The sequence below is a fragment of the Sceloporus occidentalis genome, unplaced genomic scaffold, assembly GCF_023333645.1.
Source record: "Sceloporus occidentalis isolate IW3139 unplaced genomic scaffold, rSceOcc1.0.p SCAF_17, whole genome shotgun sequence".
NCBI lineage: Eukaryota > Metazoa > Chordata > Lepidosauria > Squamata > Phrynosomatidae > Sceloporus > Sceloporus occidentalis.
The window spans coordinates 9339842-9352828 of NW_028316997.1; the positions used below are offsets into that span (position 1 = coordinate 9339842).

The 12987-nt window shown below is 35.9% G+C and overlaps 1 protein-coding gene across 1 annotated transcript; it reads right to left on the reverse strand.

Moving 5' to 3' along the window:
- Window positions 1-1675: 1675 nt before the first annotated feature.
- On the reverse strand, window positions 1676-3822 carry LOC149302817 (fez family zinc finger protein 1-like). The gene is made up of 4 exons (XM_089482196.1): window positions 3034-3822; window positions 2642-2776; window positions 2248-2380; window positions 1676-2013 (listed from the first exon to the last, which is right to left on the reverse strand). Exons 1-4 carry the CDS (start codon window positions 3820-3822, stop codon window positions 1676-1678), a joined length of 1395 nt encoding a protein of 464 aa, XP_089338322.1.
- Window positions 3823-12987: the final 9165 nt, after the last annotated feature.

The window sequence follows — 12987 nt, forward strand, 5'->3', positions numbered from 1 at the left end:
ATGGTCCTTAGCCAAACGAAATCTTGTTTCATTTGGTAAAAAAGTAGTAATTCGCTATATTTAGTACTATTTCTGAACCACTAATTTGTAATTCCCCAAATATGTTAAAATCAGCGATCTTTTCGAAATCTCAGATAAAAATATTTAATGTACGTCTATTTTTGGTTATTTTCGTAGTAGAGTTTGCCCTTTTTTTAAGGAACTTAAAATAATTATCCCAATAAATTATATGTTTCTTTGAACGCTTGTACATATTAACTTGTATGTATGTATGAATATATATATATATATATATTTGTATGTGTATATATTTTATAATTTATTTAACAATACAATGCCTTGTACACTTCAGAAAGTTTTGATACAAGTGCGTGATCGCAAAAATTGTGCAGCGATAACGATTTTACTAGAAACAATAGTTTTCCTTGTTACAAATTTGTAAATTTGTAACTTTCGCTATTTGTTTTAAAGCCGACAACAATGTTATTTTATTGTTTAAAATGGCAAAAAAATACTAAGATCTTCAATTCCTTAGAACTGCGAATTAGCTTTTTGGGAGAAACAAAAGGCAAAAAGGCCAATTATTTTCATCACTTGTGGGTGACATTGGATCGTTTTTTTTAAACGAAACGAATTTTTTACTTCTTAATAAAACTTTAACATTTCAAAACGAATTTTCTATTTTAAGAAGGTACGAAGATGTTTCTTCAAAGACTTCTTGCATTTATACAAGGCTTCCAGAATTTAGGGAGCAAGTACTTGGTGTAACAGGCAGTCTTTAACAAATCTGTACTAATTACCCTTCTTAATTAATGTCTTAACAGTTATTTCAGTGTTTTGGCGAGGAAAACAAGAGACGTTGTGTATCTTAACACACAATTGGAGCAGATTGTTGAATAACACTTTCCATTCCACTAGGTTCTGGTGCCAGTTTGTGTGTGCGTTTTACCTATACCGAAATTTCTGAAATATACATTATGTTTTTAGAAAATCTAAACATATTTAATTTGTTAATGTTGATTTGCTTACTAAAAAAAAAAAAAAAAAAAAACTCGAGCAGGTACTTTCTTCAAGTCATCAAGTTTGGCCATATATTATTTAGCACAATAATCAATCCATTTATTTCCACGTGCAAGAATAAAACTCCAACGCATACATTTTAGAAGACTCTGTCAATATATCAAATATTCTGAAAAAAAAAAACCAAAAGAAAAACAAAACAGGCATTTGGAACAGAATAGGACATGCACCACGGAAATATACTCTTAGGGGTATATTTATGTATATATTTACATTAAATAGAATTATTCATTTTTTGTGCAGCATTCCTTACAAATGATACATACCCGAATAAATACGCGTGATATCAATCTTTTCACTTGTTTAAAGCTGTGATAACAGAATCACACACACACACCAACGAAAAAGTTCAATAACAAAATGAGTAAGTAGAGTGTAATACTCCATGATTTCTAGGTGCATGCTAAAACTCGGGGTAAAGCTAGAATCCCGACAAGGAACCTTGGCAATCCATAGCACCTAAGTTCAAACCTCCCATTCAAAGGTTCATGTCCACCCAAGGCCCACCAGCCCGGACTATTCCCGTTCATCTGAGCATCGTGGAAAAAGCACCTTCAGTGGAATGAAAGCTCTGTGATGGACACTATGTAGTTCATCAGTAGGTGGCTTTCTGAAGTTCTGCACTTTTGCTTGTGGGGACCTGTTCCCTGGAGTGGAGAAGCAGGTCTTCCTGCTCTGCAGGGCTGGACCCGGGTGGACCTCCTGTGCTACTGCTGCTGCTGCTGCTGCTCTCGTGCAACTTTCGCACGTGTTTCTTCAAGTCAAAGTTCCTGCAGAAGCCTTTGCCGCAGGTGGGGCAGGTGAAGGGCTTCTTGTCGTTGTGAGTGTGCATGTGGAAGGTCAGGTTGTAGACCTGATGGAAAGCCTTGTTACAAATATTGCACTTGAATTGCTTCTCCCCGCTGTGAGTGAGCTTGTGGTTCTTGTAGTTACCTGGGGTAGAAAAAAGCAAACAAAAGACAGATTTAGAGAGTGATCATTTTACCAAAAGTAAAACATAATTGCTCCTACATACTTTCATCTCTAAGATGGAGAACAGTTTTAACAACACTTAAGACCCTCAAATTGTTAAATACATTGACAATAATGCCCAAATATGGCAATTCTTCTGATTATATATGTCTATATATATATATATACAATAAAGATAATCATGGTAAAAATGACCTTTCTGATGAAAGCCCTTGCCACAGAATTCACAGACAAAAGGCTTGTAGCCGGCGTGGATCCTGGTGTGTGTATTCAGCGTGGAGCTTCTATTGAATGCTTTGCCGCACTGGTTACACTTGTGTGGCTTCTCCTGTGAACACAACAAATTCATTCTCATACATTGTGTAAAAATATCACAAAAAAAAAGATTTATTTCCCAATTAACCAAGACTAGAAACACCTGTCTGTGGAATGTGAGATGACAGATCAGAAATCAATGTTTGTTTGTTTTTTACTTTTGTCGAAACCCATAGAATAAAATAATACGAATAAATGTTATTTTCTTGCATAGACTTGCATTGTATTATATGTGTGAATAACCCCCACATACAGGTAGTTGTGGCCCCTGTACCTGAGTATGGATGATCTTGTGCCTGCAGAGAGTGCTGGCTTGTCTGAATCCTTTGCCACAGATTTTGCACACGAATGGCCTGGCTCCTGTGTGAACTGGCATGTGTCTGGTCAGATTATAATGTGCGTTAAATACCTTTAAAACAAGAAATACACCATTTGTGAGCATTATTATTATTATTATTAATAATAATAATCACACTATTATTGTGACCATTATTAATAATAATCATTTTTGAATAAGAATAAGAATCATCATCATTTGTGAACAGTATTATTAATAATCATCATTTGTTAACAATAATAATAATAATAATCATAATTTGTGAACATGTTCTGACAAGGATGAGCACAGCTGATGAGGCTGTGGAACACCGAGATTCAGGTACTTGCCTTTCCACAAACTTCACAGGTGAAAACTTTGGGTTTGCTGCTGGGAGAAGCGCTGCTGAATTTGGCTGAGCTTTTAAAAGCAGTTTTTTCGCAGAGTGCCTGAGAGCTCTCTTTCATGTAGTGCTGAAACTGTGCTTGGGGAAGGTCTTTGAAAGACACACCTGACGGATACTTCTCCACAGATGGGACAACCAGTTTGTTCCTCTCTGCTAGGTAGGATTTGGGAGTCTGATGCAAAGGAGATCCCAGAAAATAAGAAGCAACTGGGTGGATATTGAGGCTCGCTGATGGGTGGCAATGGCCATCTCCTCGGTTAAAATAACACAAAGCTGCCCCCATCGCATGAAACGAAGAGTGGTTGACCACTCGTGGTCTGACCAGCTTGTATTGTTGTAGAGGTAAAGCATCTCGTGGAAGATCTCCTTTCAAAGCGAGGAGTTCATTACAACTGAAGGAGGGCGAGGAATCTGCGTGACTCTTTCTCAGATCAGCACCAGTGAGTCCAATTTTGGGGCAGTGGTCATAAGCAACCGGTACAAAGGGAATCATGCAGGGTATGGACGAAGAACTCAGGTGAAGCGCTTGTTTCTGGTCACCTTTGGGAAGAGAAGCTTGGAGCAAACTTGTTACAGGGAGACATTTTGGCTCTGGAGTCCTTGACATTATTCTTTCAATAGAAAAGGCAAGTGGCTTGGAGCTGCTGATCATGTTGGCTCTGTTGGACAGATGTTCTCTGGTTGTTTGGCTTGAAAAGATTTTGTTGGTCCTGTGCAGTAGACTATTGTCCATGTCTTGATTGCTCTTGGCTGGTGAATGAGATGTCTTCCTCCCAAGACGACACCTTTTCCTTCCCTTGTCACTGATTTGTAAAGAGTGGGACAGTCATTATTCTCTTCATCATCTTCATCATCATCACATTGGTGCTGAGCAGAACCAGCCCAATGGACAAGTGCCAATCCATTACCGATTACATGGAGCACGAATGGCACCGGGGCAGTCACTGCTTATTGCTACCGGGCCTGCTCAGTGGGAAGTGTTGTGTCAATAACGCAGCAAAGATCTCGCCAATCGTTAACTTCCAAGAGGAGAAGGTAAACTAGATAATTGCTCAATTCGTTTCCAACAGTCAACAGAAAAAGTTTTTTTTTCCTTCCAGTAAGCGACTACTTTTATTGGAGATTAAGTGTCACCCGCCCAGAGAGGGAGGAGGTGTCTCATTCTCTTTGCTCAATCTGTTCAGCAGACTCAAGGGCTGGCACCGATCTGGGATCTTTACTTATGACATCATCCGGAAAATCATTGCACCGGGGCTAAATGAGGAAGACACTATCTATTGGGTTTAAGAACTATATTTATCAAACAAGCCCCAATGGAGTTTTTTTTTTTAAACTCTTGATGTCTATCTCAAGCCTTTGATAAGTGGCCTTACCCGGCTGTAGCCATCACTTATCTGTGCTGGAGAGCATGTTCACAGCCAGTGGAATTCGCAACCATTAATGTGTTTCCTTAAACTGCCATACATATGTTATTTCATCAAACAGGATCATTTATGGGATCTGTACTTATCTCAAGAACTTAATTGACACTGAATAGCCCCATCAATTTTATTAATATTATTATTACTATGATTTTCTTGCTAGTAAATTGGTTTCATTGATTGAATAATTGCAGGCTTTTAGGCACTGGCTTTGGCTGCTCCAGTGAAGTGCTGTACTGAGTCTTTGTTAGCTTCATATTAGGAAGGACTCATTGAAAGCCAGACGCTCAGAGATCTCTGTGCTGCAGCTAAGCAGCCCTTTGTTGAGCTGAAGAAGAAGCAGAGAGGGCTCCCTGCAGACTCAGTCAGCCTTCCCTCACCCAGTGCCCAGCTTCCTCTGCCCATTGGGCACACCGGGTAACAATGATCTGTGGGCACCCTTCATCAGGGTGTGGGGCAGCTGGGCTATAATAATAATAATAATCTAATAGAAGAAGACATTTAGTGGGACATGTTTATTGGAGCACACTGGGGCACACTGGGACCAGGCAGAATAATTAGATGCCATTTATTATTAAATTGGCCAGTTTGGATATATCTGTAAGAGCAGTGATCGTCGCTCATTTCATGCTGGGCTAGTAGCCCCACAGCTGGGTCAGCCAAGAGGCTGGGAGAAAGGCGATCTACGGGGAAACTGCAAGCTTCTGCGAAGCCACAGCCATTAACCCCTTGAGTGCCACGATTGTGTAAAGAATGAATAGAATAAATGTTTCTAAACATAAGAAATAAAAGGAGTTGCCTCTCTTTAAAATAAAAAAAAAGTCTCCCCCCCCCTTTCTCTATTTTTATTTTACTCGCCGCCCAAGAAAAGAAAAGGCTGAATGCAAGAACTGAGCAGCAGATGGATCTTAGTTAATACTTTAATTGGCGTTTTTTAGGAGGATCGGATTCACAATGACATGCTTCATAGCCCGGATCTTTAGTACCTGTTGGATACCAGGAGATTTCTATTCAAACGTGGGCACAGCGCCAGCGCAAAAATACGGGCAGTGACCTGGCAATAGCGTTAAATAACCCAATACAAATACAACCAAAATACGATTGCGCTGTTTAAAACTGATGCACTATTTCCGAAACTAAACAATTAGTTTTTTAAGATTTTCGTAAAATCGGGTAGCATTATGTTAATAAACGATCAGCCCAGATTTTGCAGTCTTTTTTCCCTCTTATCCGTGAGCCGATGTGCAGCGAAAGGGAAAAATATTTAGCACCTGCGCGAAGATTAAAAGAGAAAAAAGCACTATTAATGCGAATTTAAATATCCATTAACCTTTTCATTTCATATGTCCAAATAACTTGCAATGTATTTGTATAATCATAACTAAATCAGTTCGAACTGTGCTGCTTTTTACATATAATTATTAATTATTATTATTATTACATTATTATTATGTAAAAAAAAATTATAAATGAAATAAATTAGCTTTATATTGTAAATGTATTAAAATATTCTATTCACTTTTAGTTCTTGGGTCTGGGGACCTCGGTAAAATTCCTTTTTGTTAATCCGTTTTAATCTCCTAATCTTGATGCTGCTCACTTGAATCCGATTTATAAAACAGATCGCGGCCGTTCTCCTGCTCCGTGTTTTCGCGTCCCCTGTAATCTTGCGTGTATTCCCTGCTATTAACGCCGGGAATTCCTGTGGGTCGCTTCGGTTCAGGCGGTTGGGGATGATTAAGTACACGCCATCCCGCTGGCATCATTAAAGCTTGACCTGTATTTAAATATAATGCTGAGATTAACGACCGAATCATTACCGGCGATCCTTAAAGTTATGGCAAGGAATGAAGTATATTCCCGGTGTAACTGCCATTCATCAAATAGGTTAAACTCAAAAAGAACTCGTACATACATTGGCTATGTGCAGTTTCATCCATTTATCCATTCATCTATCTATCTATCTATCTATCTATCTATCTATCTATACATACACCTATACATATTCTATTTATATATACATATAGATATTGTATATATATATATATATATATATATTTTATATATATATATATATTTTATATATATATATATATATATATATTTATATATATATATACACACACACACACACACACACACACACACACACAGTATATGAATATACCTATCCCTATACCTATCCCTCTGTATACAATATAGACAGATAGATTGTATACGGCATTCAATTACAATATATACCGGTATGTATAATATATATATAAATATATACAGTATAATATATATATATATATATATATATATATATATATATATATATATATATATATATATATATATATATATATATATTACACACACATATTCAATGTGTGCTTGGTATAATAGATATCCACGAGTACTTTGCAGTAAAATCTGCTCACTTTGTTATGTCTGCCTGCATTTAATTCCTCTGTTAATATGTTATCATCTTTTTTTCCCGTAAAAAGCATTTAAAGGGCAGGTATCTCGTTGGCCTCAGATTGAGTAAATCACTTGTTTAGCAATCCCAGGGATCCATCCTTCAGCAGCACTACTGTTGTCATGTCTACCAAGAATGAATTTGGTTAAATTTTTTTAAAATTCCAGATATAATAATATTTTCTGGGCTGTTCTCCCCCTTCTTTCTATTCCCTCTAGATGTGATCTAGAAATGAATATCCATGTCTCCCCTTTCATTCCTTACATCTAATGTGCGCAGTCACTGGGTCCTTTCCAGCAAATGGACAGCACAACCCAAGCGCTGTTTAGTGGTCGGGTTCTTTTAAATTACTGTTCATTTTATCTGTCGATTTACCTATGTCACTTAGTGAAAATACTGCAGAATACTGCAGTAAATGCTGTATATATACAGCATATAAAAACTATACACACAAAAACTATACACACGCGCATATTTATTAAATTTATAATAAATATATATATTAACCTTGTAACAGCAAAACGATATATATATACATATGTACAAGATAAATGAGAATATATATATATATCAATAATACAAATTGTACAAAGTATATATATATATATATATATATATATATACACGCTGTACAGTTTTATATATGTATATATATATATTCTCATTTATCTTGCACCCACAAAGATATATAATTATCCCCTATTCATCACAAAGATGAATAGGTAATCCTTCGAACTGGCTATAGATATCATATAAAATTCGTTTGGAATGATTACCCAAACGAAGTAAATGCAGCCAGTTCTCTTCCTAGCCCATCTGCCTCATACACCTAATACCGGCCTTACATGATCTTCCAATCTGATGAAGAGATAAGATAGATCCGTGCAGCAGATATAATTTTTTTAAGTTTTTATTATTAGTAGTATTATTGTTATTGTTATTAGGTTAAACGAGTTGTAGAGCTGTGTGGCAAATTTATTACATTAGTTTTGAGTATTAACTCAGCTACAAGCATGGGGGCTCCAGGCATTTGTGTGTACAATGTAGGTATATATATATATATATATATATATATATATATATATATATATATATATATATATATATGTATCATCAAATAGCAAGATCATGTTGTTCTCCATGAAATAAGAATTGTAGCATTAAGTAGCTACTCCAGCCTTGCATAATTCTTATTTTTTTTTTACTGAAATGGTTAAAGCTCTTAGGTAAGGGGTAAGTCTAGGCAATTACTGCTGTCTTGAAACCTAAAGTTTTAGAGAAGTACAAGTGATGAGTATAAAGCCGCTAGGACCAAATAGCTTTCAAAACTGCCCCATGAATAAAGTAATGATGTATAAATATGAAAAACATGCATTACAATGTTTGTAGAGCGCATGCAGATTCTCTAGCGCCATTATAATAGAGGAGAGAGAGAGACATTAAAATGAATAATAACATTAAAAAGCATACTGGTACAGAAGAAGAGAGCCGTACTTTCACCAACTTACTCTGCATGGGGATTTGAAGCCAAAAACGAAATGAAAATAATTTGTTCTCATTTAATTTCAGGGTCTTGTATGCCACCATGCACTAGTGACAGCACGTCTCTTTACATCAGAAAAATCACAATTTTATAAAAATCCAGAAAGGCAGGACACATATTTTACACATTTTGCCTACATTTGGACCCATTTCTTATATAATGTTACCAATTTAAAGGATACATTAAATGTAAAAACTAACTTTGGCTTGTATGGGAGCAGTAAAAAAAAATCAAATTCCAACAAATTGTTCCTAAAACTAAATAGTGTCTACTGAAACATACTGATGGTGTTACTTATAAAAAGTGATTCTGGTGTAGGGGAGGGGGGGGATTCTCTCTCCATATGGAGAAAAGTGAACCAGGAGCACATCAATTAATGGATTGATGACACTTTTTGAGTGCCATACTTACCCCCAGTCCACTTTACTTATTAAACCCTTTCTAATGTAAGTGCAAAATGTTTGGCCCCTGCATAGACCAACATATTAACAGAAGTCCCACACAGAATGTTAGGTTTCAATCAATGAACAAAACTGCCACCATCTGAATGTTGAATCTAAAGTTTTCTGTGGACTGGTAACAATTAATACTCAAACCAGTTTTCAGATAAGAATTTGACATTTCAGTCATTTCTACATGCTTGGATACAATAACCAACTACTCAAGAAACTACAAACACATAAAAAATGAAAAAAGCGAGATGGACTGCTGCCAAGTAATCAATGCTAATAAATACAAGAAAAAAATACTTACAATCTGGTTGGAGGCCCAAGAAATCATTTTAGTTTTTGTGTTACCTCCGGTTTTAAAATAATATAATATTATTTAAATATAATTTAGCTACAGTAGGATGATGTTAACTACCCCTTTTATATATGTTTCTTGCTAAGACACAATTCAAAGAAACATTATACAAAAAACTCTTAGGCAGCTTGTCTCAGATATGAAAGACAAACTATGAGGAAATCACTGAAAATGTGCCCTTTCTTTTGACATAACCTTCCATTACCAAGGACCAACCATAGTGTCCTTCTGCTTCAAATATAACTCAGATGGGGCTGAGTTGAGCTCTTCTTGCAGAGACATTTCACAGGGGCAACCTCTATAATTTATTTGGTATTCAGAGTTGACATTTTCTTGCCAACTCATGCTTTAGTGAATAAAACCCTAGATATGTGAATGAAAACAGTTTATAGTAGGGGGAGAGGAGTTTTATAGTCACTGATGGGAGAGATTGCTGAACATTTGAGCTCCCTAGATACTCCCTAGATCCCTAGACATCAATAGATACTGTGAAGGTCCAACCCCACAGCTTCTCCTGCAAGAAGGGCTGTGTGTCCTAAAATGCATAGATAAATCACTTAGGGAGATCACACACATATTACCTATGCATTATGTAGGGCCAATAAAGCTTTCCGTGCAGCTTAAAATCACTAGGGTTTACCCTCATAATGTAAAGTAATATCACTTTAAAGATTCTCCCTTTTATGAATAGACCCCAGGCAAAGCAGTAGTCACATTTGAGTCATTGTCTGAGCCCATCTTCTAAAAATCATAGTATAAATTATTTAAAATATTTGGGAAATCTTGTCTGCAAAATACATTTTTCATAACATGAATACTGTTGTTTCAATATTTCAGCCTGGTTTGCTAAGCTCAAATAAATACTTTCTAAACAAAGAACAGATGGCATGTTTGGGAATTAAAGGAAAGCCAGAACTTTACAAAATGGTCTTACACTTGCCCATGGATTTGTTGGCAGCTATGCAATATATCACGCTGGATGCCTGACTTACACTAGGCAAGATGTGTTATGTTGGAGCATAGCATAAAGTGTAATTAAATTAACAAAATAGGATGAACATGTTTTTTTATTCCCAGTATTGTGTCTCCTATAAGATATAGAAAACATTTCAGGTGACAAATATTTCTTAATGGAGGAAGTACATTACCTGGGTTTTATTTTTCAATACTTCATTTAAACTATTCCAAAATCATATATATATATATATATATAATTTTGGAATAGTTTAAATGAAGTATTGAAAATACATCTGGGAAAAAAATAAACAATTTTCATGCTATTTTGTTAGTCTAATTACACATAATGCTATGCTCCAACATAACACATCTTGCCTAGTGTAAGTAAGGCATCCAGTTTGATATATTGCATAGCTGCCAACAAATTAATGGGATATATATATATATATATATATATATATATATATATATATATATATATATATATATATATTTATATACTTTTGTTCACCCAAGAGAGGTTTCTTTTGTCTACAGGTTTACAGTTACTAAAGCTGTTTTTAAATGGCTATAAATTCAATTTTGTAGAGAATTTAAAACATGGTAGGAAAATAAGTTAAGGTCAAACACGACATATGGTTTGTCCTTTCACTAATAATAGTGGCTGTAAGTAGAAGTCACCTCTAATTAGAAATGTCAGGTAGGGAATCACAGAGCCTGGGAAAAAGGCTCAATTATTGCAAAAAGTCCTGCAGAGTAATGTCTGGCTATAGGGTTCATAGCTGAGAATGTGTGAATTACTTTAAAGAGATACTTGGTCTCTCGAACACTAGATTTTATCAGTTCAATTAATGAAGATGTTCACTTCTTTCTCTGTTGGAAATTTTGTTGTGTTTTTCTTTCCAGATGGCCAGAGAATTATTGTGTTTAGTATGGGTGTAAAATAATTAAATATACAAATCGTAGATTGTAGAATTTCAAATGTATATATATATATATATATATATATATATATATATATATATATATATATATATATATATATATATATATATATATATATATATATATATATATATATATATATATATATATATATATTTATTTATTTATTTTTCTGCTATTTTGTTGGCATTCTGGTATAATTATAATTATTGATAAATTAAAAAAAAGATTAGCTGCTTTCTTTTAATATAAATACTATAATTATATAATGAATGAGATTTTGATTGGCAAAAATGTCATGCAACAAAACCTTCACTATGCACAAATGTTAAACTATGTAAATGTAATACAATAAGTTTTTTTTAGCTAGATGTAAGCTTGTTTGAGCAGGGAACTCTTCACCTTTTGTTTCTGCAATTTTTATGATATGCACATGCATTTGTGATGTCCTCTTTGTACAGTGCTGTGGAATATTTTTGTGCTATATCAAACAATAAAAATCAAGTGTGCATGGTAAACCTTGTGGCTAATAGGGACATTACGGGACAACCTGTGTGGAACTTCAGACCTCTTAAAATGACCTTCAGTGTTGGTTTCAATGTACAGTTTGAATAAGGAATAACATTGACATGTATACTGAGGGCATTAAAAACGCTGTGCCCTGCAATTGCCCCCCCTAGGTTAATCCTTGCCCCCCCTGCCGAATTTGGAATAAATGCGACTTTAAATCCCGTCTTTTTTTTTTTTTTAATGCGGAGGAGAGAGAGGATGCGGCCCGCGTAAGATCGGAGGGTCTTCTGTACTGCATAGAGGAAGCGGAACCTAGCAGAGTTCACGTGACATCACATGACTCTGCTCCAGTCCTGCTTCCTCTGTGCAGTACCAGAGAACGCAGAGGGAGGTTGCGCCCTCTGCTGAAGTCTGTGAGCGGCATCGAGGAGCTGCAGTGCAGGGGGTGGGGAGGGTGTTTGAATGAGTATGAGTGATTGAGGGAATTAATCTGTGAAAAAATGAGTATATGAATGAATGAGTGTGTGCGTGATAGCATGGATGTGTAAGTGCTGGAACCTAGGCATGATGGGACTTTGATTGCTGTTAGCAATCACACTCCTATCATGCCAAGTCAGCCAGTACATGCTGAAACCTAGCTAGCTGCCCCCCTAGTGTATTGATGCTGCCAGCAGTATGGGGTCTACACATCACTTACAGCCACCCTGTACCAGCATGTACTGGCTGACCTGGCATGATAGGAGTGTGATTACTAACAGCAATCACAGCAAGCACAAGCACACATCATGCCTAGGTACCAGCATTTACTTGTTGCCTGGGTATGATAGGAGTGTGATTGCTGTGTGGGCAGTGTGGACGCCAGGGCTGGCTTTGGGGTGTGCAACCTGTGATCTATGCCTGTAATTTAGGGGGTTTTAAATATACCTTTTAATGATGTGTTTTTATGTGAATTTCAATTGATCTATACCTGCAAAGCTGGTATCTATATATTTCCATACATTATTTATGTATACCTGCAAATACAGTGTTTGTATGTCTTATTCAGTTGATTAATACCTGCAATGCTGTTTCCATGTATTTATTTGATCTATACCTGCAATGCTATGTTTCATATACTATTGTATACCTGCAAATACAGGATTTGTATGTCTGATTCTGTTTATTTGATATATACCTTCAGTGCTGAGACCACAAGTGAATTTCAGTTGATCTATACATGCAAAGCTTGGTTTGTGTGTTAATGTGTTGATCCATACC